Genomic DNA, 25,220 nt, shown 5'->3' on the forward strand with positions numbered 1-25,220 from the left:
GGAAACACTCCTCGAAACAGATTGATCCCCTTTGGAAACCTCAAAAAATCTTTTAATAGCAAAAAAACTTCACTTAGAGAGATTTTTGTCTTCCCAGGAGCCGGTAGAAACAAGAGAAGGTTGCTGCTCCCTCCAAAGGTCTCAGAAAACTCCAAAAACTGAATCATCCCGTTCAGAAAACGTCAAAGATTGCAAAAGACTTGGTCAAAAACAAAGAATCCTACTACAATCAGGATTGTTCCTTCTCCATTTTTTCCTGATTTCAATGATCAACCCAAGATCAGACACAGGGTTCTAGATCCACCAAAAAGTCCAAAAACTAGTCCCTTTTGAAGTCTTTGATCAGCTCTCTATCTCACAATGCAGTCAGCTGATCTAGGGTTGCATGGGAGAATCCCAAAAATCCTTAGAAAATGCTCTGATACCAAGTAGAAAATTCAGAAAATATAATCAGATTTGTAACAGAAATAAAAGAGAAGAAGAAGAAGAAGAAAGGTTCCTTGGAGAGAAGAGATGTGAGAAGCCAATGATAGATCTAGCCGCACCACAAGCCAATGATAGATCTGGTTGCCCCACTCATTAACTTATATATTCACTAATTAAAACGAAATACAATGTCTAATATGCCCTTAATAGGGCAGCTGCTGTCAATAACATAAAAGAAAACATTAAACTGTTGGGCCTTGGGCCCAATAACACTAATTTAAAACATAAAACATAAACTACTAAAACCTCAAAAAAATGCCTAGGGATTCTAGCTGCTATCATCTATCATGTGGTTGGATTTACCCATTTCTGACCACATTGGCAAATGTTTCCCTTTTGTAAATCCAAGCTCATAGGCAATCATCAAGATTGGGGCATCCAAGATTCAATGGGCTTAGCACCACCTCGTTGATTTATGTTCCAAGACAGAGAAAGAGAACCAAAATTTCTCATTGATTTATGTTCTTATGAATTCTAGTTGTCACTAGTTCTTTATTGTTATCTTTGTAGAAAAAAATGCATTTTCAAATATTCTAATTTTTACTTGCTGTAGGCCTTGATTTCTGTTTTTGGTCCAATTCATTCATGTAAAGAGATATTAGATAGTTTAAACCAATTCCTTCTGTCTTACATAGCCTGATGCATAAATCTTCCTTCCCCCTTTATTATATTTTGAGATATTATACTTTTAAGATTCACCAAAGTGATTTTTCTTATAAAAGCCATTGGTACATTAGTTAATCTTTTCGTGTTTACAAAAAAATCATCTACCTTGTTCTTAAGAGAGTGAATTTATTCTTTGGCATGAGGCTTTGCTGTTTGTTCTTCCCTTTCTCTGTATTTCATACATATGGAACTGCCAAAATTTTATCTTGATTCTTTTTCTTCCTGTTTAATAATTTATAAAACTTGCATTTAGTGTGGATGGAATAATTGGCATTTCTACCTCATTGACTTATCAGGACTGATTTGCAGTTTCTTTGGCTTGCTGTTCATTTTTCGACCAATACTTGTTAAACAAGGTACAAGTATAAATAGTCCCTTCTTTTGTATATTTTGAAAACCATTTTGATTCGAGAAATTACCAGTTATATAATTCCAATTTTCAGTTCCTAGTTTACATGCTGAATTTTCTTTTTTTTCCCCCCTCCATATGTTTCCTGATGTTTGTTTTATTTTTTTATATTCTTTTATGTTATGCTAATATGCTATACTATCCTGTTGATTTTAAGTGGTTCAACTTTTTTTTTGATCAATTTCTAAGTGGTTCAACCTGTGGATTGTATGCTTTTCTTTTCTTTAAAAAATGGATTCTTCATCCATGTATACCAACGGCTTATTGGTATGAAACCATTTCTTAACATTTATGCACTTTTTCTCTTTGGGGCATTTTTTATAGGTAATCAGAGATTTTTATTAACAATACACATATAATGATTTAAGAAGGGCTAGAGCCCCTAAAATCTGTACAACACACCACCCTCTATGTTCAAAATCTTTTAAAACTAGGACCTATTCTATAATGAGGATGTTAGTGTCCACATAAAGCAGAGTAAAAGTTGTCCTTTTGTCATTTAAAATTCTGGAACTCCCTTTATGCCCAAATACACCAGCAAATGGCACAAAACTCCTATAACCATCTATAAGGATGACCATGGAGGGATAACCTTAGGAACAGTGGAGGAGAAATCCAAGAGTACAGGGAACCAAATAACTCCCACAAAGGAGTTGTTGAGGGACAAAATAAAACTAGTTGTTCACCTTTAAACATACAACAATTGTTTCAGGTAGGAAGGCTCTACTCTTAACATGGTCAACTGTAAGCGCCTTCTCAAGAAAAACCATACACATGAAAGCGTCAATCTTGGGAGGGATGTCCCATCATGATTACAACTAGCAAGAGCCGCATTGAAGAGCAAAGTGTAAATTTGCCATTGGATTTCTTCTTCCAACTGATCCCTTCTCTCCAACCAGGAATGATTGGAGCAGCTTCAAGCTTTGGAAACAGGAGAAAACATTCATTAATTTCCTCATTCAGCAAGGAACTAATCCTTCTAAAGATAGGAGACTGGACTCTACTGACCCACCATTTGAAGAAAAGAAATCTTTAATGGATTGACTGACCTGAGAAGAGACACCATAGTCTTGGACAAAACTCAAAAAAAAAAAAATGCCAAAACCACTCCAGTTGTCTTTGCCAAATCTGTCTTGCATTATCCTAGAATCCAACTCTAAAGGGCTTTTACTCTCCAAATTCCTCCATGATTCCTTTTTCAAAGGCTAACACCATAAGATCAGTTGAGCACTTTAAATGTCAATCCAAAACGAGCTTGTCCACATTAGCCACACCGATTTTCTTCCACATGGCTGACTCCTCCATAGAATCTCCATAACCATTTCCCCAGGAGTGCCTTATTCATAATGCCTAATTCTTGAAACATGAACCACCCACTGCATTTGAATGACACAGGTCAAATATCTTTCTATATCCTCTTCCATCCACAATGGATGTAGGTGTTTTCCCATACCCTTCAAGTAATCTATGATAATCAAAAATATTGCTATAAACTGATGCATGACATGGGTGATTTTTCTAGGGGGGACTGCTGGGCTTGTGGGCTTCACTGGTTGGTATCTTGTGTAGTCCAATCTGAAAAACTCTCTAACTTTTGAAATTTCTCCTTCCTATTTTTGTTCTTTGTGAATCTGCATCATATAATTTACTGCATGCTTTTGATCCATAATTCTGCAATATTATTGTCACTTATTTCCATTTTAAATTTTTAAATGGTATTAGTAATTTACATTTAGTTAACAAGACAAGGATATTCAATCAGGTTAAATGCAGTTCAAAGAATTCATATGTTGATAGTATGTTGTGAATTTTTAGAGCTAATTCATTGCATTATCTACAATTATCCTTGATATTAAGAGGGTATCTGCAGTTAAGAGGGGTAATTCATGCCCTTCAGAATGAAAATTTTGGATGGATTTATGTTTCTTCTCTATTGGAATTCCACATACTTAGCATGGATCTATGCAGGAAAGTTAGCTGATGGCGAGAAATCAAGCAATACGTACAGCAGTAGAGAAGGCGAAATTATATATGCACTGTTAGTTGGCATGTTTTCATCAATAACTGGTGGAATTAGCTATTGCCTTATAAGAGCCGGAGCGAAGGCATCTGATCAACCTGTGTAAGATTATCCACTTGTATCTCTGTAATAGAAAATATTTTCATGCTACTGACAGGAAAAATAAAGAAGCTTGCATGCTAAAACTATCACTACATTTTGGCAGTATAGTCTAGTGTCTATACATTGAATCAGAGCTCTTCCAATGTCATTGTTTGTTATAAGCTTTCATCAACTTCTTGTAATTTTTTTTTTTCCTTTTTCTTTTAATTCTCAGTAAAGTATCATATCTACTTTTAAAAAGAATAGCTGAACTGAAAGGATTTTTACTTGAACATGCATTTTATCTACCACTTACCATAGAGAACCAAGAATGTCCTGAAATTTCTTCCTTGTTCACAAAGTATAGTATACCTGCTTGATTGGTTTTGTAATGTGAATAATTACTGCAAAATTTGAGGAATTTGGTTATCTTATTATAGTTTCAATCCATTCACAGGGTTACTGTTTTCTCATTTGGCTTATTGGCTACTCCTGCTGCAGCAATTTGTACCTTTGTGCTGCAGGTATATTCACATTGTTGAAATTCAATATGGTAGTAATACATTAGCACCCTTACTTTCTCAAATAAATCAAGACCTGGATACTAAATGTGTTAGTTGTAGGTACAATAAAAAAGTGCAACTAAACTGAACTACCCCTGCCCAAGCTATTTAAGGCTGTGTACATGCATCTGATTAATCTGATCTTGCTATTCCACTCTTTTAATGGTTATATTCTGCATCAGATGAATCACCAGTTCTTGTCTGACTACAATGAAAACCCTTATTGGTCTTACATTGCCCTTTGTAGAAACTTCAATTTGCACCAGACTATTCCTATTTTTAGCTGCAATTGATATCTAGACATGATAAAGCCTTCTCATTCCATTTCCCGGCTCTCTGTAAGAGTGCCCCAGTTTCTAATTTTATACATTCTTAGTTTTGCCACTTTATGCTTATTCTATGGAAGTGTTGTTTCAAAATGAATGTTCAAAGTCAAGCAGTTAGTTATTTATTTGTTATTTATTGACATTGAAGCTTGCAATGACAGTTGACGGTTGAAGATGTGATTAATTTGTTTGTAAATTATGAATGTATTTTTTTCTTTCCTTAGCATGCTTTCTTACATCATCAACATGATAGAAGTCTCTAAATTCGAAAGCCTTATTTTACTTTACATGTAAGTTAAAAACTTTTTGTTTTTGGTGGATCTGGAAAGGGGGATAACTAGCGGGGGCCCTGCGCGATGCACAGGATAATCAAAAAATTGATTAATTTTATTAATTGATAATCTAAAAGATGTCAGATTTTTTTCTTTTTGTTTTTTTTTTGGCAAAGCTCAAAGTACAGAGAAGGCTTAAAAGTTGTTGCTTCATGGGGCTACAAATTGAGGGATCATCCCCCAAACCCATAAAGCCCCCCCCCCTCCCCCCCAACCCTAATGCAATCTGGATTCAATGATAAGCCTCCGCTACAACCAACAGGTGACCTTACCAACCAACTAGTTGGCACTTTACAGGGGACGTTTAAAACTAAATTAATAAAAAAATAGAAAGAAAAAACTTGAATGTGTTAAAAATCCTTAGTACAAATGTTGATATGAATAAATTACTTTTCAAAATTTTATGAATAAATTTCTGAATTGATACGAATAAACTTTTCAAAATTATTGATATGAATAAATTAATTGAATTTAAATTAATAATTTTGACTTTATTAAATTTTAATTTATTTTGTAAATTGTTCTTGATGTGTAATTTAAATTATGATATTATCATACGCTTATTACTGTTTAAAATTTTTAATAATGTTCTAAGTATAATATTATTGTAATTAATTTTAACAATTATTATTATTAAAATTATAAAAAAGTTATTTGTTTTAAATTTTCTTTTATGTTAATCATTTTGAAATTGAAATTAAAATTTTTTACTTTATACTTATAAAATTGTTATAATTAATTATTAAATTTTATTACTTTCGTTTATTATTTCCCTTATTATATTATTTATTTTTTCTCTTCTTAGTATTTTAGATATTTTTACTCATCTTATTTCATAGTTTAAGTTTTAAATTTAACTATTTTCAAAAAAATTAAATTAAACATTAATATTTTAATACATTGATGAAAAATTAAATGCATGTATTTAGAAGGTTGAGAGATATAGAGATAGAAATAGCTAGAGAATAAGAGAGATAAGGGGTGGGAAAGAGACTTTAGAATATAGTTTATTGGGCATGTGAATGTGAGATGGATTAGGAGACGTTTTAGAAGGAAGTTTTAGGTGGGGGAGATAGTTTAGGAATAAACTTTAGGAGAGGAGATGATTTAGATGATTGGAAATGAGAGAGAGAGAGAGAGAGAGAGAGAAAGAGAGAGATTTTAGGAAGATTTTCAAGGGGAAAGGGGAGTCTTTAATTGGTTGTTTCAAAAATGACATGGAATTAAAAATAAAAAATTCAAAAAAAAGGAGAAAAAAGATAGACTCCCTTATTTTAGTATATGCGTGTGTGCAAGCGTGCTTGAAACTATTGAAATAATGGAAATGTTTCCATTTGCATGAGAGAAGCATAAATGTTTACAATGAAGCATAAATGTTTACAATGAATTGGGACCATAGTTCCATTTTGGCCTTGGCATAAATACATGTTTTAACTTAAAAACTTCTGAAAAGAATTACTGTTGTGTTAGAAGAGAAGATTAGGAGATATTTATCAGAGAGAGAGAGAGAGAGAAGATTAGGAGAATAAATAATGGTAAGCTTGGCAAGAACATGTGATTTGTTAATATCCAAATTAACTTTATTATGTACATACAACCAATAGTCATATCTTATAAATGCAATAAAAGTTCATAAATATCATAGTTTAATGCTTATAATAACCTAGATACAGATTCCAGATTACTTCTCTTGACACTCTTGATGGAATTCCAAGTAGGGTAGAAATTCTCCATAAGTACTATGTATACAGTTTTTGGGTCATGGTTTGACATAATTTATCTTGTGTTTCTTTTTAATTATGTCTTTAGATTATTAAAAGATACTTGGCTGTATTAACTTAATGATGAACTGTGTGCGATGGTTACCAAACAAGTTAAGTTGCATCACTTAAAGAAAGGCCGAAGCCCTCCAGAAAAAACAAAGCATATAATCCACTCTAATCAGGCAGAAACCCCTCAATCTCCTGCTTCTTTCCAACAAGGATTATAGAGTTTTTTCCTCTACAGATGGACTGGCAAATTTCAAATGAGATGACTTCCAAAAAATGTGCATACACACATATTGCCTTTCAATGGAAGAAGGCAATATGAGGATGTACGGAATAGACTGTTTGACCTATACATTGAGAAGCTGTATAACTGTTTCCCACCCTCCCCACCTTCCAAAGAAGAAAAAAACAATAAAATTTACAATGCCCCATTGAAAACCCAAACAAAACACAATGGATAAAATAATCAGTATGACAGCTCCCCTAAACTCCTGGTAGACAACTATGAATCGCTAGATGCAACAGCAATCTTCATGATAAAAATACAGTGCTCGAATTAGCAACTGTACCCAATTCTTCAAATGGAATCACAGTTCGGGTATCCTTAACTTGCATGGCAAGGGATCTGATTCAAGAAGAAACTATCACAGTAGTGGCAACCTAGTCTCTAGGAACTACAAGAATACATTGCAATAGGAAAGTTCTCATTCAGAAATTGTACAGTTTTCATCTTTCTTGTTTATTATACATTTTCCTTGTACTAACCTCATTTAATTAATATAAATATTCCTTGGCCTCTCTCATCAACTAAGTGAGAGAGAGAGAGAGAGAGACCTCATTCAAATTCGAGCTCACATACTTCAAAACATCCTCCACTGATGCAAAATTTTCATCAAATATTCTTCTATTACATTCCTTCCACACCACTTAATAGAGTGCCCCTGGAATAGAGCTCCATAAAAGGCATCCCTTGCTACATAAACCTTTCAAATGCCATCCAACTAAGCCAACTTACATTGATTATTTTAAGAAAGTTTCCCCAAAGGCTAGCACTAAACTGGCTCGTTACAAACAGATGATTTGCATCCTCTGGAGCATAAGCAAAAAAACGCAATCAGGGATAAATGGTCCAGACACCTACACAGTAGTTTATCATGTGTTTGAAACCCGACTATTATGGCAGTCCACATAAAGAAAGTCATATTTGAAGGGATTGAGGTCTCTCACATCTCTTTAACTGGAAAGGAATTATTTTCATCCCAGCTCAGATGAGCAGCAAAGAATTTAACAGAGAAACAACCCTAGCTGTCCCATTCCCACTGCCTAGCCTGCCTTGTATCAAGTAAATGCATCATACATCCATGTTAGAAGTTATATTATCTTAAAACACTAATGCTCAGTTTGGAAGGAGTACAAATACAAATATGTACAGTGCAAATATATACAAAATAGAAGGTTCCGTACTCTACATATTTGTATTTGTACTCTTTCCAAACTGAGCCTAAATGAATAAAAGTCAGAGTTGGAATCCAACCTCACATTTCTTTGTGAAGTATGTGGCCTACAAGTCGCGCTCTAATATCCACTTTCTTCTTTTCAGGAATTTGTGCTGCCTGAACTATATTCATTTATTTTCATGGTTGTGCTTGGTGAACTGGCTTTTCTTGCACAGGTACAAATCTAGTACTTGTCCATTATATGTTAGTGTTTTATATCCAGTATTTCATTCAGTATCAAATGTCACTGAAGAGTTGAGACCTTGTTGACGTGTCTGCTTGATTGAAGGTACTTTTAGCACGTGCACTTCAGCTTGAGAAAACTAGCAAAGTTACAAATATCCAGTACATCGAGGTATACTTTAAATCAACCTATTCCTTTTGAGTGGGTTTTTGTAGCAGCAAGTAGGAAAAAAAGCGTTTTTGTTTGCATAAATATTCTTTTCTTGTATTTCCCTTTTCTAAAAGATTTTTCATCACGTCATAGCAACAATATATGACGGTGTCTCTATAATTCACTTTGTTTTCCCTCTTGATTTCACTTTATTTTTTTAGTGAATTCTTAAAGAACTGTATCATTGTGATTTTCTATATTTCAGGTCTTTCTATCACAGATTTGGGGCATTGGTTTATCATGGGTAGCTCCCTCTTTTGGTAGACTTGTTGGGTGTTTGCTTATCTTTATTTCAGTGGGTAGCACCATGTTTTTTGCACCTGAGCAAGAGAATGAATGAAGGTTTCCATACACTCCAGTATAATAGCATGCATCCAAGAGAATGAATGAAGGTTTCCTGTAAGATGTTGCTAATTTATGCTGGCTGCAGAAGCCTCTTTAAGAAGTGTTCACTGATTCTTTTTGTCAAGGTAACATGAAATACTACTCTGCTTCTTCTTATGAGAACATTTATATTCTAGATAATAGAAATTGGAACCTGGCAATCTTTTTGCTATGAAATTTCTTAGAATATATGTCTGAAAACTTACAAAGATGATTTAAGAAACATTGTCTAATATGCAACTTAAGCTTATTTCCATTTAGCAAATTTTGTGTGCATCATTGCTATACTATAGAATGTCAAACCACTTCGAGATACCGGCCAATGCCAACCCTGATATGTAAAGAATTCTTCTTTTGCAGGATTCAGTTGTTTTGACAATGATGTGATTAGGAATTGTTGAACAAATTTACAACTGAGTTGCTGCTAAGGATTGCTATCTAACAAAGCTCTTGCTGTAGACGAAAGGACTAACGGGGCAAGGTCTATGTTCCTAGTCCTCTCTCTCTCTCTCTAGCCTCCTGCAATTATCTAGTGCATTTCCAAAATATGGTTTGATGATCATGTAAGAATTTCAAGGCAGCATTTTTAGTCTTTGTTTATGAAGGCCTTCTGAAGTAAAGGGACTCGTTTAATTTTCGACTGCTGAAAGATCAAAAGTTTTAAATGCTATCTACAAGGTTCTTGTGTTATCTCTCCAGACTTGTAAGGTTGAAGCATGGAAAAGATTAATTTGAATAAGAGTTTAGCTCACCCATAGACGAGGTAAATGACCATGGAAGATTATATTTAACCCTTTCTGGTGAGTTTTCAAGCTTTTCTTTTGACTTCCGCTGCTACCCATAACCTAATTCGTAGTTCATCCCAAGCTCTGGCTGTCCAACTGATGAATCAGTCTCTCTAGAACTTATGTTGTACCATGTTATTTCGCCCCACATTTGATTCCCTGCCATGTGATTAGGAGAGAGGGATATGATATCTGTTCTGTAAAACGGTTTCCTACGACATACATCAGCCTGTTAATAGAAAATTCACCACCCAAATTCTCCCTGGTCAAACAACATTGTAGCCACTTGACTATCTCCATTTACTATAGGATGAAAGTTGAAGCTTCACAAAGGGGTAATGAGATGGGTTGGAATTTGTAAACCAGCGCAACAGATGTAATTCTTTCTATCAATTCTCAAAATCCATAGCCCTTGTACTATTGCTCACCAAAGAAGCTCTGGTAGCAAATCCTATGGTTCCAAACGGGTTGGGCACCTAAAGCTGTATTTTAAAGGTATAACAAATGAAGATTGAAGGGCACCTTTCTACTTGAATATAGGGGTGTAAACGGATCGAATTTGAATCGGATCAGGCAATATTCGAATTCGAATCCAATTAGAAATCTGATATCCGAATTCGATTAGATATTCGTCGGATATTGAAAATTAATATCTGAGTTCGAATCTGATTAAATATTCGAATATTCGATTTATTAGTTAATTATTTTAGATAATTAATAAATATCTTATTGATATAAAGTATATAAATATATAAATTATTTATATATACAAATTATATAAAATATTTTATATATCATATATAAGAATTAAATAATCCATCGAATTTGGATATTTATCAAATCGAATCATATCCGAATTCGACTAATTAGATATTCAAATTATCCGAATTCGATTTGATTATGTCAAATATCAAATTCAAAATCAGATTTTTAAATACCGTTGACACCCTTACTTGAATACTCCCCGGATCCTAGACATTCCCTTCTAGGCTTCTACAAATACCATACTCAAAAGTATGAAAAGAACTGAATTTGTTTAATATCACCATGAGGAAGTAAATTGTAAGGCTTAGTTTGGAAAGAGTACAAATACAATTATGTACAATACAAATACATATAAAATGATACAAAATATAAGGTTACACTACAAATTTGTATTTGTAGTTTTGTACTCTTCCAAACTGAGCCTAAGGCTTTGGTTGCAATGCAATTTTATTTGCACTAACGCAAGTGCATAAAAGTGCAAATGAAAAAAATGTTTGTTTGAACTTTTACTTTATTATGGCTCATGTCTTAATTCACTTCATTTGTACTGCAATCAAATAAAATAAGCTAAATTTTGAAACAAAAATAAGTCAAAATTTACACTCAAATCATTTGCACTATCAAAATACAAATTATTTGCATTACATGCAAACACAGCGGGTACAGAACCACCACAGTACTCAGTAATTTTCCTTCAAAAAGGAAAATTCAGCCGGTAATTCCAACTTAATAAATTAATATGTATCCTCAGTTCCTCACAGGCTTCCGCAACTAATTCATGATTAGTAAAAAGGAAGAAAAACAGAAAAAAAAATGTAATCGCAGAAATCGGCTCCGTGGATGAACGGCTTAATATCAGATCCACAGGTTCCTATCAGCAGCGAAACAACAACAAATTGTTTTGATTTAGGTCCGATCATAGCATCGCTTGCAAATTTTCGCTACCGGCGACGTGGCATCGGACCTATCAAAAGATCCAACAGAAAGAAGATAATACAAGAATGAATGAATTAAATGAAAACCCTCAGAGACCCATTTCAAATCATACGCACAGCGGGCGCAAGCCAATAATCCCAATTCCCAACAAACCAAACGGAACCCTAAGAAAGCGAATCAATAAAATTGAAACAAATCAGAGGAGAGTCGTTGGTTTTATGCGGGAAACAAGAGACTGCGCCGCTGCTGTTTGGAGTGTCGTACGACACTTCCTATCGAGGGCTTTCTTCCTCATCGGGAACCATTTGTTTATTTCAGTTTTCTCTCAGTACATAACCTCGCCAGTCACCTCGCATTTGTAATGGGATGAAGTGAACGAAAGAAATGAGAGGGGATCCTCTTATATAGAGTATAGACATGGATTCCAACCCTGAAGGCCTCAAGTGAACCCTGACCCTAACCCTCCCTAATTCGCCTGCGTTAGAGAAGCATGCGAGCGTGATGTCCCGATGACGTTTGAGATTTGTTGTTGGGTTATGATCTACCGGTAATCATGGGCCGGTCCGCCCGGGCTTAGCTGTGATAACTGATAACTGATAGTCTTGATAAAGACTATAGCCCGGGCTGGGGCCCGGTCCAGGTTCTCTGGAATTATGGTATAAGTATTTAATAAGAAGTGCTGAGACCTAAGTGAAAAAAAAAAACACTTATATATGTTTGATAAATAAGTCAGATAAGGTTTAAAGTATCGGAAATGTCAAGTGAATCGGAAAGGTAATTTAAGAAACATATCGGGATACGCATAAATACATTTGAAAACACGATATATACTTTAATAAATTATAAAAATACATCAACAATACTAAATATAACACCTCAATGATGTGTATATACATTAAATTATATATTTTAATGGTTTATGAAGAAATATATTGTAGTTAATTATAATTTCATTAAAAATCCTATGTTTAACTATAATTTATAAATCATAATTCTTAAGTTTTAATGATTTATGGGATGGGAAAAAAACAACTCTCCTATCTAACCATAAAACATGCATTGGCACAACTTCTAAGTGAAAAGAAATAATTATTTATTATTTAATTAATTATTATTTATTATTTATTTTTAAAAATTATAAAAAATAAATAATCATTATATATATATATATATATATATATATATATATATATATTCAAAAAATAGTTATTAAAGAAGAAATTTCAATTGCTTTGTGGATGATAGATCATCCATAGAATTATAATATATTCCATCATTGTGATTAAATGATAAAAAAATAATTAATTAATTATTTTTTTAATTCTAAAAATATAAAAATAAAAAATAATTATTTCAGAAGAAATTTAAATTGGTATAGAATTATAATATGTTCAATTGTTATGACCAAATGATAAAATATAATTAATTATTATTTATTTTTTAATTCTAAAAATATAAAAAATAAAAAAAAAATAAAGAATAAATTTCATTTGCTCTATGGATATGATAGATAAATCTGTATATCTAAAACATACTTAGTCTTTATAGGGCAGAGAAAAAATTACATTTTCAAATTTTTTGTTAATTTATATTTTCCCCAAATATCTCCATGAAATTTCCATAAATCTACTGATAACACAAAAAAAAATGTGATTTTGAATGTAAGAAATGTAGATCAACATAAATTTAAACATTCAAGGAAAAAAAGAAATCACAATATATTATAAAAATTTTAAAAAATTACCTATATTTTCCATATTTTTTCAAATTTTGAAAAAACTTCAATAAAAGTTAACGATTCAAACTTGTTTCTTTCAATTTTTTTTGCAAATCTAGTACTCTAAGAATGAGGTTTGGAGTTTTAAAGTCATTTGGGGGTGAAAGAAAGCTTATTTCAAGGAAAAGAAGCTTGCTTTCCCCCTTTATTTTTTTTCGGTTTTTGGCCGTATTTTTTTCGTTGATATACTACTGATACACCCCCGATATGGGTTCGATACGTATGAAAAAAAGATGAGATGCCCAATTTCCTATCTTTTTTTCAAAGATATGATATCGTATTGAAATTTTAAACCTTGAAGTCAGTATAAATTCTCTTTTTCAAAAAAAAAAAGCACTTAACAAATAAGCGGGTTCAAGTTTGCCTTTTTTAAACACTCGTTGAACAAGTGCTCCTTTAAAAAATATGGGACAGTCCAGTCTCTTACGAAATTTCATAATGCCCAAACTACCCCCGTGAATGGAGAAAACCCTTGTCTTCTCCATTCGCCTAGTTCAAACAAGGCAACCAATAGCAACTTTGAATACAAAAAATCGACCAATGGGTGGGTCATTTTTTCAATTATAGTCAATCATCTTCATTCCCTTTTTTTTTTTGACTTTTTTTGTGATTTGAGACGTTTCATGCATGTATTGTCCCAGATCTGAAATCTTCTACTGAAACCCTACCTGAAATGCATTGGCGACGATAGGTAAGGCTCCCTCACCTACCACTTTGGTCGTTTTTATTTTTTTATCTTTTTTCTTGTATATTTTATTGAAAGTCATTTTTTTATTTTTCAGTTATATGAATTGAAAAATGATGCATGTTATGAACATCTATGATTTTTTCTCATTATTGTTGAATATTATAGAAATATTATGTAATTATTTGAATTTATTTTGTTATGTTCTTGCATATTCCAAAATTTGCTTCATTTTTTCTGGAATTTTAATGTGAATAATTGGTAAATGTGTGAGTTTATTTTGTTATGTTCTTGCATATTCCAAATGTTGCTTCATTTTTTTTGGAATTTTAATGTAAATAATTGGTGAATGTGTAAATTTATTTTGCTTCCATTTTTCAAATCCTTATTCCGTTCTTTTGGTCACTTCATTTATGTGAGTTTATTTTGCTTCATTGTTATGCTCTTTATTTTTTAATTATTAACCTACTTGTTTAAAATTTTTCATTGCAATTTCGTGATGTGTTTTACATGTTTTTTACCAATCTGATCCCTAAAAGTACTTCTTGAAAGTATTTTGTGAAAATTGCTCATTGAAAGTACTTTTTAGAAGTACTCTTCAATATTTGTCCTTATTTTTATTGTTCACTTATTATTATTATTATTCTTATTGTTGTTGTTGTTGTTGTTCATTTTTTTTTTATTGGGGTCCTTGCGGCATTCCACAAGTGAGTCCACATGGGCTAAAATTGTTTATATGTGTGGGTGAAATAAGGGCTAAAATTGTCATTTATAATAAAATAATCACTTGTGGGGATACTATCTCACCAAACATCCCCACCCCAATAAGTGATTTGGCAAATGGGTCACCAGGCTTAAATGGTTGTTAAAATAAGCACTTACAATAAGCACTAACCACTTAATCACCAAACATAACCTATGTCTTGAATGTAAAAGATTAATTATATATAATATAAAACATCATTATATACAATATGAGATAATATATGTAAGAAATTTATCTTATACTTTATATAATAGGTATTACATGTCTCATATTATAATATTTATATGTAATATGAAATATAATATAAAATCATCATCATCATAGTCTAAGCCTTATCCTAACTATCAATGTTTTAAAAAACAATACAGAATTGGAACTGGCCACCAATTATTGAGTTAGCAACTCAATCATCCAGTCCAAAAGGATCAACAAATAATTAAAATTAAAAAATGATCCAAAATTTGTTGTTTAGGTGGAATAGATTGATTGCTTGATAACATAGTTAACATGTTCAAGTGGAATAAATTAAAAAACGATCCAATTCAACATTTTTTGGGAAAATACTGGATTTAAGGCTGAAAATGGAACCAATACCCTTGCTAATTTCTAGGTTGAGCAATCGAATTGTAAGGGTTAATGGTGTTTTTAAAACCTTGCTAACTATAGAGTCAACTACATGAATCCTATTTTGTCATTCCCTTCTATTTAATATCATATCACTAAATTTTGGGCACTAAAGGGAGTGTTCTACAATGTAGATGAGAAATTGGGTGGTGTGGTGTGGATGAAAACATACCACACTTCAACAAGGTAGTTGTTTTGCACTATGGATAGAAATGTGTAAATTAAACCACACCACATCCCCATAGGCATTCTACAAGGTGTGGTGCATTTCAATCCACACCCTATGTTTTGATTCCATGCATCTCACCTAAAACATGCGAGATGATATATGTTGTTAATTAAAAAATAATATTATTTTATTCTTTAATAATATATTTAATAAAATAATATTAATATATTGCTAAGAAACCAATTATCAAGAAAAGTCTAGACATTCTATGAGACAATTGTGTATTATTCCAAATTGATCTAGAAAGTGAACCACCTACTAGGTCACTGCTCTTTCAGAGTAAAGGTATGGGTGATTTTTTTTCTAGAGAAGCTTAATGTAAAGTGGTGTTTTAGAGGTCATCAAGGGATGAAACATTCATTCAAAGCTTAAACATAGGAATATTTGAAGACAATTTAATGAGATCATTATAACAATTGTACAAGATGTCACATAAGGAGTATTGATAGACTTTATATGCGGTTTCAGCTTTCTCTCAACAAATGCAATTATGCTTTACATTTAGGGAAAAATCAGAATGACTTTTATTTATAGATGCCCAAAGTACATGTGTACCATGAAAAGATCATATGAGTGTTATTGATAGGGAAACATGTAGATTTAGATACATGTTTGTGTCTTGAAGAATCTCTGTGAGTAGGAAGAAAGGCTACGTACAGGGATCTCTTTGAAGGATGAAGGAAAGTTGATAGCAGGAGGTAGGCTAAAGGCTAGGGCAAATGAAATGATAGAATGATGATCTTGTTATGAATTGGACCCCTATTTATAAGGAGAGATCCCAATGTCTCTAAAGGAAGGAGTTAAAAGTGTTTGATTCCCATTATAGAAGGGAATCTTGGATTCGGTGTCGATTGTCAATGAGCACTGCTAAGGTTTCGGCACGTGTCTTATGAGATATCTTAAGGACGAGCTTTCCTTTCATTTGAGGATTCTCATAATACATGAGTGCTACTTCCTTTCGTGTAGAGGTGTAAAGTGGGTCATGCCGAGCCAGCACGGAACGGCCTACGGGTGGCCTGTGCAAAGTGTGGGCCATGCCACCCTACTCGGTGAAAATTTTGGGGGTCGGCCCGGCACGGCCCACAGCCCAGGCCCGTGCCATGCCATGTCGTGCCATGGGCCAAGCCTTGGGCCAAAGCTATTTATTTAAAAAAAATTGACAAAGAACTCAAAATTTTAAATTTATATGAATTTTGTGTATAGAATTGCTTATATATACAATAATTAAATAAATTAGTATAATAAAATAAAAATAAATATTTATTTTATTAATATATTATATACTATATATTATTATATAATTATAATATATATAATATATAATATAATAATATAATAATATATATGGGTCGTGCCATGAGTCGTGTTGGGCCGGGCTCGGTTGAGCCAGCCCGCTTGGTCGTGTTGTGTTGTGCCGACCCGTGGACCTAAAACCCCAGGCCCAACATGGCTCACATGATCGTGCCAAGCTGGTCCAAGTTCGTATCGGGCTGCGGGCGGCATGACCCGATTTACACCTCTACTTTCGCAAACCTCTTAGACTGGCGTGTCGTGGGTGAATACTTATCTCGCGTCCTTTCTAATCCTACTAGATTTTCTGTCACGCACAGTGAAGCATGTGCTCCTTTACTCGTTTCTGACCTACGATGAACTTGAGCTCGTCGTGGTTGTGCAATGGCTTTGATCTCATCGCAAGTCTGCGCAGGTCCTTAGCTCATCGCAATTCATTTTGGGTCTCGAGCTCATTGCATGTCTATATGGGTTTTGAATTCGTCGCAGATGTATGCCGAATTATGAACTCATCACGAGCGTTTTTGTGGCATTGGTTTAGCACTTTCTATATCTCCATAGTTGTGGCGATCAACATATATCTAGAATCTCATATTGACAATACCTAAATATCCCAAATAGATCTCACAAGTCACATAGAAAAAAATATATCACATACAAAAAACAAAGAAAAAACAATTGGTTGTAGAAGAAACATGAAACAAGGGTTTCTCCTATTCGATTAAGAGGAGATGAAACATGCCAATAAACATAATTCAAAGTATAAAAAATAATACTGTAGCGAACAAATGTATAAAAGTCTTACCTAGTGATAATGGCCATTGCAACAGCGGGCGATGGCGGTCACTTCTTATCAACAGCGGAGTAGCAACTTCGAACCTTGAAGACCAAGAGAGATATGTAGTATCAAAAAACCAAGATGATAAAAATCTTAGAGTAAAATAGAGAAGGAACACTTATCACCGATGGCCCAGTGCAACAGTGAGCGGTGCGATATCCATTAGCAGTAATAACGGCAGACCTTGAGAGAGAAGATAAGATATGTTGCAATAATAAAAATGTGAGATGATAAATTGACCTATATGTTGGCCGATTTATGAAATAGTGTGGATCAGTCCACATCACACAGGCCAACCAAACACCTTAACAGGTTGTGGTGTGTTTCAAGACAGTACATATAGTAATCAGACCATTATACCATTACCGAATACCCTCTAAATCATTTCTTACTACTTCAGTGTAAGGCCTTTCCAGTGATTCAGTAGTCTACCGCTAATTCTTATTCTTTTATGCATGTAAAATTAAAATAGTTTCAATGGACATTATCTGTTTTCAAAAAATAAAAATCTCTCATATCATGGAGCTACTCCTAATTCTTTTTTTTTTTTTTTTTGTCAAGGTTAAACTTCTATTTCCAACACTTTTATTCACTTGTTTATCAAGCTATAAATAAGCTTGGGCTCGGGCTGGGCTGCAAATCATATATCACCCCCTATTCTGATTCCGTTTTCTACATAATTGGCTACTATCTAGTAGGGGTGTCAATCGGATTGAATTTGGTCCAATCTAATCCAGTCTAATGTGAATCTATTACAAATGGATTAGGTTTAGTCCAATCCAATGAATATTTTGAATCATTTTTGGATCAGTCCAATTCAATATCTGGATCATCAAATCTATTTAAATTTGCTTTAATTTAGATTAATTCTAACCCAAAACTAGTCCATTGACATCTATATTCCTATCTTCTATCAATGGACCAGATATTGGCTCAATCCAACCCAATCCAATATAAATTCATTACAGATGGACCATGCCCAACCCAATCCAATAAATACTTTGGACCATTAAGTTTGGATTGGTCTAATTCAATATGTCTTGTTGTCCCATCCAATCCGCCCAAATTGATTCTGGTTTGGACGGGGTTCAATCCAAAACTGGTCCATTGACACCCCTACAAGCTAGATGTGGTTATCCATGGGGTCTTCGGTAAGGTGGTGAGTTCATGATCCAACAACTAGTTTTGAAACATGCCACACTTAGGGATGGCTATTTCCCCCATCCCCAAGTGGGACTTGATTTCCCTAACCCAACGGGATGGATGGGGATTGCGTTGGTTGGGTGGGGATGGGGATGAGGATTAATAGGAATCCTAGATCAGGGTCAGGGTTGGGGATGGGGATTTAGGTCCTTGTCTCGCCCTGAACCCGATTATATTTATATTAAATATATTATTACATATATGATATTATATATATCAACATACTTAAAACATAATTCATATTTTAAAATTTTTATTTCTTTTAAATAAATTTATTTTTTCAAAAAATACTATTATCTAAAAAAATTTGGGGATTCGGGTCCCTGCAAGGAACCTATCCCCGTTGGGGATCGAGGATGGAGGACAACTTTTATTCCCAGCAAGAATCAAGGATGGGGACAGGGATTAATTTCAGAATTGGGGTCAAGGATGGGGAATATGATCCCCGCCCCATTGCCATTCCTAGCCACACTGAGGCTGCATTTGACATTCCTTATTTTAATGATTTATCTCTTTTTTATGTTAAAAACTCAGCATTCACAAGACATTTTAACTACAAAAAGAAGATAAGTCATTAAAGCTGCGTTTGGAAACAATGCAAATATATTAAATATATATTATTATATATAATATATATAATACATACTTACATACATATATATTAAATATATATTATTATATTATTTATACTATATATATATATATATATATATATATATATATCAAAATATATTTAAAACATTATTTATAATTTAAAATTTTTATTTTTTAAGTAAATTTATTTTTCAAAAAAAATACTGTTATCTAGTAAAAATTCGGGGATTTGGATTCCAGCGGGGAATCCATCCCTATTGGGGATTGGGGATGGAGAACAAATTTTATCCTTGACAGGGATCGGGGATGAAAATGGAGGTTAATTTCAGAATTGAGGTTGGAAACAAAGAATATGATCCCCGCCCCGAACCTACCCCATTGCAATTCCTAAAGGTTTTCCTACCTTTCCCTTTCCCTACTTTTTCCTTCAAACCAAACATATAAGGCTTAATGTGTTTTGGAACCAACAGCTCTTGAGAAAGATGCTTTTTGAATAATTATTTCTTGTGTTTTATGACACGCCACACTTCATTGATTTCATAGCCATTAATAGTACATTACTATTTCATTGAGAACATACACCCCACGATAGTACAAAACAGCTCCAAAATGTACAATCTCAAAGACACCACTGTGGGGTTCAATGGTCTGAAAACACACCACACCTGGTTGAAACCACTGTATGAATTTCACCTAATGAGTTAGTTAATTGACTAACTCTATCCTTACAGTTTACATATTGTACCCTTAAGTTCTTCAACAATTATCTAAGATCTCCTTGTCATTAACATCGTTCAACAGAAAGACAAAAAAAATACTATTTTACCTATTATTTTTTTAATTTTCAAAATAAAACAAAAAAAAAGGGAAACAACAAAGAAACTTGAAAGCATCGCCATCCGCCTAGCCATCTCGACCTTTGGCCAAATGGGTTGATCTAATGAACTGATTCCACCGTCCACTTTGGTCTGAGTTTCAAAACATTGAAATAGCCATACCAAAGATTATTAGATAACATATTAACAATTCTTATTTTACTCTTGTAGTGATTGATTTAACAAATGAGCTGTAAGCTTTTTCTTATTTCTACTTCTTCTTTGAACTTTTAGCATTTTTTGTTTTTTTGAATGTTTTATGTGATTGGTCTAGTGACTGTTACGTTCAGCCCTTGACCCACCAGCCTCAATAGTCCAGGCTTCTTTACACTCATCATGATCAGTGATAACTTGTTAGAGGGAGACAAAGTCGGTCAGTCTGCAACTACCAACTCATGAATCTCATCTCTCACACATAAGATCAAATTACTGCACATTGACACACTGGATAAACAAGAAAGGTAAAATGATTGCATGCATGGCAAGACAGCTATGGGCATTCTGAGGTAGTGCTACAGTGGTACAGACAAGAGGGTATAGTTAATTAGTGGTGGCAAATCGCATGAGTCTGTAGCTAGCTTAGGCCAGCTATAGGGGTCACATGGTTATAACATGAGCTATATGTGTTACTGTGGCACTTTACAAGGACTCATCCAACTGTATGTTCACAAGTTGTATTAGAATTAGTCCATCACAAGATTATCATTAGTACTACACTACTTCCCATTTGCAGTACTTCATGATAAAGTTTTTTTCTTCCTCTTCCCTGAACATGAGACGATTGGTTAATATGCCTCTAGAAATGCTTTTGTGGGATTATCCAGATGCAACCTATCTAACTCTTTTCACATAGAGAGGGGATAGGGAAAACAAGGAAGAAGAAGAAGTTATTGACTGCCAAATCAATAAGCAAGATTTTGAACCCATCATGAAGATTCACTAATATATGGAACTAAACCCAAGCAGCTGGTGTGCATTAGCTGAGTGTTGTAGATGAAGCGACAGACAAATAAGAATCAGAAAAGTGGAGATTCCACAACAGCTGTGAGTGTATCTCTGTCGGGATATCTTCATAATTGGAAGATAAAATAAGAAGGTTTAAAGAATTGATTCCGACAGGCTTTTAGATCAAAAGAGCAACAAAAGGAAACGTGGCTCGGACTATGGTTTCAGTAGGTAGTACACAAGACAGAAAGCAAGCATTAGACATGCCATGCCTACACCACTAATCATGACTCATGCTTCATTAAATCCACATAATTCAAGGGATTTGGTAGGTGATTTATAGGGACCACGTTCTTCCCCTCTTCAGCTACAAGCTTTAAAGCCATGCCACCTAATTAATAACCCTTTAAACAAGATGGTCATCATCCTGGCTAACCTACTTCCAACATCATAATCTCTAGTGATTAATTTAAACTGTAGATAATCCCTATTTAATTTATAAACACATGCTTCCGATCCTACTTCCTTCTCCCTCATTCATCTCTCTCGTATATTTTGATTTGATGATAACTATTAACTATAACTAAATCTCCCAAAGTTCAAGAAAACAAAACATGATCAAATGCTTAGCTTGGCATCCAACCCACTTTTCCTAATTGTAAATAAATGATTAGCAGCACAGACACTCCCCACTCCTCACTCCCCCCCCCCCTCTCAAGGTGGTGTTGATGTGTAAGAATGCAAGGTTCTAGGGAAACCAAGAAACAGAGGAGTCAACTGAACGGATGCAGCGCTTTCTGTTGCAGTTGTCGGCTCAGCGTGTCTTCCTCGGAGGAGGTTGAAGGTTTCAAATCAGACAGCCTCGTCCCAATCTCAAGCCTAGCGCACGCCATGGTTCAGGAGAAACTAGACCAGATGATCAGGGACAGAGTGGAAGCAAGAAACGCAACAAGGAAGAAGAAGAAAGCAAAGTTTGATGGTTCCAAATGCATTATAATGGTGGCCATGGACAAATATTCTTACGACCCCAGGGAGGACTTCAGGGAGTCCATGGTGGAGATGATAATAACTAATCAAATCGAGGATCCCAAGGACCTCCGTTGCCTCTTGAATTGTTATATATCCATGAACTCCGACGAATATCGGCCAGTCATACTCCAGGTCTTCCATGAAGTTTGCACCAACCTTTTCTTGTCTTGTAAGTGCAACTGATGATGAAGGGAAGTTCAGGAAGAAATCCAGAATTTTTAGATAAATGGGTCTTGTTTCTAATGCATGTATAATGGGGCTGGGATGATCATTATTTGATTGGTTTATGTCTCTCTCTCTCTCTCTCTCTCTCTAGAGCTCCCACGGTCATGGCCTCCGGGGTCCGAAACATTTCTCGACTTGAGCGAAAAATGCTAGAGAAATCATCAGAAAGTTCAGTTAAGGGTTAAGGAATGTTGATGCTACTGGCTGGGTTAGAAAAGAGATTTTCTTTTTCTTCCTTCAAACTTTTTTATTTGTTCTGCACGTTAACACTTGAGCTATGTTGTTACTGAAATTCCCTCTTTTGTGGATTAGACTCGAAATGGATATATTATGTAAAACAAATAGAGTATATCTATGTTCATAATCATGCCAGTGATTTTAGATTTTACTATTTTCTTGTTGGGAAAGTTCAGCATTAATTTAGTCTGGTTGTTACATGAAACACGATGAACCATTAGGATGGGCCGGATAGGAGTTGCAATTGGGAGGGAGTGGTTGTGGGTTGAATTACAACCCAACACTCTAAAACAACAGGGAGAGAGAGGAGACTGGGGGGTAGGGATGGCATGGGTGGGCTTGGGGAAGATTTTGTAAATTCAAGATCATACCCACCTCCCTCTCTGTACATGAAAATGCAAAATCCTCCCATCCCATCTTCCATGTGTTCAAGGGTAGGGTGGATTGACTTTGGAACTCGCATCAAATTTCTAATTATTTCTTGTTATATATAAGTAATAAATAAGTAAAATAACAGAAATATATAATAAAATTTTCAATTATTTAATTAAGACGTGTAAAAAATTGACCCAAACCAATCAAATTTTTTTAATAATGCCATCGGAATTTTTAAATTTAAATTTAATTTTTAAATTTAAATTTAATTTTTAAATTTAAATTTTTAAGTTTAAATCTTTTGAACCGACCAATCAAACCAAAAATTGACCCAAACCAATATAACCTGAGTGACCAGACCCCCCAACCTGGCTAGGTCAATTTGGTTGGCCAAACAACCTACAATTGAACTTAACCAACTTGTGAACAATAGTTTAATCTTCAATAACTATTAAAAAGTTATAGCAAAAATACACAATAAATTAAATTTAAAAAAGCTAAATAACAATAGTTTAAACTCCAAAAATTATTGAATATTTTCTATTAAATAAAAAAACAAAAATAGAATTAAACATAATTATTGAAAATATATTTATCACAAAAACAATAAATAATTAATAAAATACAATAAATATATAAAAATAATGATTAAGTTTTTTAAATTATTATTAATTTTAGAGAATACCAACCTATTCAAGGAGCTCACCTAACACCTTAAGCTTTTAGGTTGAATGGTTTTTTGAGATGGTATCAAAGCCACTTTCACTAAGCAATCTAGTGTTTGATCCTCATTACCCCCATTATAATTAATTAAGTTTCAGAACAAGGTATGGGTGGGCCTATGCTTGTTCACATTTCAAGCCCAATGGGCTTTCGTGTGAGGGGGTGTGTTAGAGAATACTGACCTATTCAATGACCTCACTTAACAGCTTAAGCTTTTAGGTTGAATAGTTCTTTGAGATTAATAAAGACTATTTTTTTTGAAATTTATTTCCTAGAATTATTAATTGTTATAAATGAAATTAGTTATTTACAATGCTATGCATTTATTGAAATAATATCATTATTTAAATTTTAAAATGTTAATTACTTATTGAATGTAATAATCCATAAAATTATAGTACTATTAATACATAATTTTGTTATTTTAACTATTTAGAATCTAGTTATTTTAAATATTTCGTTATTTAAATTATTTAGTTATTTAACTAAATATTTAAAATCTTAAATTATTTATTGTAATTGAAAGTTATTTAGTAACTATTTAAAATATATTATTAGTTGATTTAAAATATTAATTTTAACATTTTTTATTTAAGATATTTAGTTATTAAAATATTTAAATAATATTTCATTTTTAATGTTAGATTTTTATTATTTGAATAAAATTTATATTGAATAATCTAGAAAATCATAATTTATATTGTTTTTACATAATTTCGTGATGAATTTTGTAAAAATATATAATTTTTAATAATATGAATATTTTTAAATTTGTTATAATTATTTTGTCTTTTTAATAAATATTTTAAAATTATTATATAATTTTGTTAGAATATTTAAATAATTCTTAAATTTTTTAATTCAAACATTATTTAGATAGATGTAAATAAAAAGTGGGGGAGAAGATAAATAAGAATTAGACATAATTTAGTAGAGAAACTCTCTACTAAATTAGAGATAGCTTTAGGAGAAGTTAGGGATAGTGGGGGAGGTTGTTTAGGAGAAATTTTAAATTCTAATTGGTAGTTTCGAAAATGGCATGGATTAAAAAGGGAAAATTCCCGTTAAGTACCCTATACTTTTGTTCTAGTGCCAATTTGATACCCAAACTTTAAAACGCAACAATCTAACACCTAAACTTTCAAAATGCGACAATCTAGTACCTGACATTAACTCATGGCCACTCAGAGCCATCACATGGTAGCATGTGCGGTTTGAATAATTTCAATATAACAAAAATATCCTTTATGACATTATTCAGACCATTTTACCCTTTTCTTTTCTATGTTAAAAGATGGGAAACTTTCCCTTTCTCTTCATTCTCGGTTGAAGGCTTAGGCTGATTTCTTCATTCCGAACACCCGCAAGGCTCCATCGTGGGTTGAAGGCACAA

General features: G+C 33.3%; 1 protein-coding gene and 2 non-coding genes across 3 annotated transcripts in view; 1 reads left to right on the top strand and 2 right to left on the bottom strand.

Annotated features, from left to right (window-relative positions):
• LOC148878350 (Nodulin MtN21 /EamA-like transporter family protein) overlaps window positions 1-9,616 on the top strand; it is a 53,249-nt gene extending 43,633 nt beyond the window's left edge. The window contains exons 5-11 of the mRNA XM_088953356.1: window positions 1,449-1,508; window positions 3,530-3,683; window positions 4,120-4,186; window positions 8,253-8,324; window positions 8,438-8,503; window positions 8,748-9,012; window positions 9,287-9,616. Coding sequence (XP_088809482.1) covers window positions 1,449-1,508; window positions 3,530-3,683; window positions 4,120-4,186; window positions 8,253-8,324; window positions 8,438-8,503; window positions 8,748-8,882 — 554 coding nt within the window. The 3' untranslated portion in view covers window positions 8,883-9,012; window positions 9,287-9,616. The remainder of the gene's footprint in view (window positions 1-1,448; window positions 1,509-3,529; window positions 3,684-4,119; window positions 4,187-8,252; window positions 8,325-8,437; window positions 8,504-8,747; window positions 9,013-9,286) is intronic.
• Window positions 9,617-11,287: 1,671 nt separating this feature from the next.
• Window positions 11,288-11,441, bottom strand: LOC148878351 (small nucleolar RNA snoR2/U65). The gene has a single exon (XR_016106008.1). It is a non-coding gene; the product is annotated as a small nucleolar RNA snoR2/U65 (small nucleolar RNA).
• Window positions 11,442-11,495: 54 nt separating this feature from the next.
• Window positions 11,496-11,713, bottom strand: LOC148878352 (small nucleolar RNA Z112). Its single transcript, XR_016105974.1, has one exon. It is a non-coding gene; the product is annotated as a small nucleolar RNA Z112 (small nucleolar RNA).
• Between the last annotated feature and the right edge of the window lie 13,507 nt (window positions 11,714-25,220).

This window comes from Nelumbo lutea, chromosome 1 (genome assembly GCF_056320005.1).
Source record: "Nelumbo lutea isolate HS-2025 chromosome 1, American lotus-T2T, whole genome shotgun sequence".
Classification (NCBI taxonomy): Eukaryota; Viridiplantae; Streptophyta; class Magnoliopsida; order Proteales; family Nelumbonaceae; genus Nelumbo; species Nelumbo lutea.